Source organism: Cyprinodon variegatus, unplaced genomic scaffold, assembly GCF_000732505.1.
Source record: "Cyprinodon variegatus isolate N-32 unplaced genomic scaffold, C_variegatus-1.0 Scaffold371, whole genome shotgun sequence".
In the NCBI taxonomy this organism is placed as follows: domain Eukaryota; kingdom Metazoa; phylum Chordata; class Actinopteri; order Cyprinodontiformes; family Cyprinodontidae; genus Cyprinodon; species Cyprinodon variegatus.
The window spans coordinates 323,770-325,694 of NW_015150824.1; the positions used below are offsets into that span (position 1 = coordinate 323,770).

Below are 1,925 nucleotides of genomic sequence, written 5' to 3' on the forward strand. Positions count from 1 at the left end.
ATATATATATATATATATATATATATATATATATATATATATATATATATATATATATATATATATATATATATATATATCGGCCTGCTCTGCTGCCTTTTTTTTTCTCATAAACTTCATAAAAACTTTTTCCTCTTACAACCCTCTGCGATTTTCAAAGAACCGCAGTGAGAAAGGTGAGCTTCAATGACTGTCTGAAACTGCAGCTCACCACAGATGTATGCCTGAAAGTGCGCATGTGCAGAAAAAGATAGCTAACTGAGGAAAAGTACATACACTGCAAAAATGATGTAGAAATTAGCAAAAATGTCTTAAATTAAGTGTATTTAACCTTAATTTTAGCAGGTTAATAAGATGAATTGCCAATGGAATTACTATTTTTTACACTAGAAGTAAGATAATTAGATAATATGCACTTGAAACATTTATTCTAATTTAATTTTCTAAGTTCCATTGGCAAAGTGGCTCACTTACCTCCTCAATTCAAGAACAAATGTTATTGTAAGAAAAAAATCATTTGAGATTTCGGATTTTTGCAGTGTAAGACGGCCTTAGGTAAACTTATTACCAGAAAGATTGACAATTAGGAGGACCACTTATTTAGATGATCCACCTGGAAATAAAAGATCATCCTCTATACCTTTTAACATCATATAAGCTGACATTTAAACAGATGTGTGTTGAGTTTATGAGAGCCACTGTTAAAAAAAAATGATACTAATATTTTAGAGTATGAAACTGTCCTTTGATTTCCTCCTGGCTCAGATCGAGGGCACCAAGAAGCTGCTGAACAAGGATCTGGGGGAGTTGATCAACAAGATGCGGCTGGCCCAGCAGAACTCTGTAACGTCCCTGAAAGAGGAGTGCCAGAAGCAGATGCTGGCAGCTGCTCACACGTTGGCATTGGACTCTAAAAACCTGCTGGATGCCGTGGACCAGGCCCGGGTCAGAGCCAACCTGGCAAAGCCCAAACCCAACTCACAGGACGCAGGAGAAGATTCTCCACAATAAGGGAAAAATTCACATCCCAGCTTGACACAGAGTCGATTTTTTTAAGAACATTTGGAATTTATTCTGCATAGGCTTCGTAAATACAGACACACGCCCACAAACTTAAACTGAAGGAAAAAATATTATAGAAAAATGTGATATTTTATCTAGAAGCAGCCGTTTTATTCTACATTTCGTTTTTAAATTTTGAACACTGTGATAATGAGCCCCTGTTTGACTTATCAATGAAAAAATATTTCTTCAATACTGATGTTTAACTGCATATGTTTTTCTGCAGGCAGAGTTGTGAATGGAGCATTTTGTATATACATTGAATTAAAGAAAATTGTATAGTGTTGCCTTTCTTTCAGTTACTTTCATACATTTTCGCTCATGAGACATTTCCTCTGCACAGATGAAGCCAATGTAAAATTAAGTTTAAAAAAAAATAAAGCGAACCACATCTATTCTTAAAGTACTAAAACAAAAGATTTTTAATAAATGTTTAATATAATATATATATATATATATATATATAAAAACATTTTTTGCCTTAAATTGAAAATACATTCAAGAAAAAATATATCTGAAAAAATTTTTGTTAAGTTAAATAATTTGCACTGTAATTGTTTGCATCAATTTTTTTGTATATTCTGTTTTTTTATTTTATCCAATATCTAGAAAAAAAATAGTAAACCAGTACTGCTTTTAGCAATTTTCTTTTATAGAAAAGAGGGGATAGAGATTTATAATAAATTAGATGAATGAATCAACAGTGTTTATAACAACAAGACAAGTAATCGGAAGGAACGATTTTTAAAAAAGCACGCATTCTTTTATGTCAACAAATGAAAAAAAAAAAACATATTAATACCATCTCTGGAAGAAAACAATATTATGCATGAATAGCGGATAATATGTCAACAACTTCCTGT

At 31.7% G+C, this 1,925-nt stretch overlaps 1 protein-coding gene across 1 annotated transcript in view; it reads left to right on the forward strand.

Annotated features, from left to right (window-relative positions):
- The window catches only part of LOC107092212 (protein-tyrosine kinase 2-beta-like), a 34,247-nt gene extending 32,921 nt beyond the window's left edge, over positions 1-1,326 (forward strand). The window contains exon 29 of the mRNA XM_015386544.1: positions 766-1,326. Coding sequence (XP_015242030.1) covers positions 766-1,011 — 246 coding nt within the window. The 3' untranslated portion in view covers positions 1,012-1,326. The remainder of the gene's footprint in view (positions 1-765) is intronic.
- Positions 1,327-1,925: the final 599 nt, after the last annotated feature.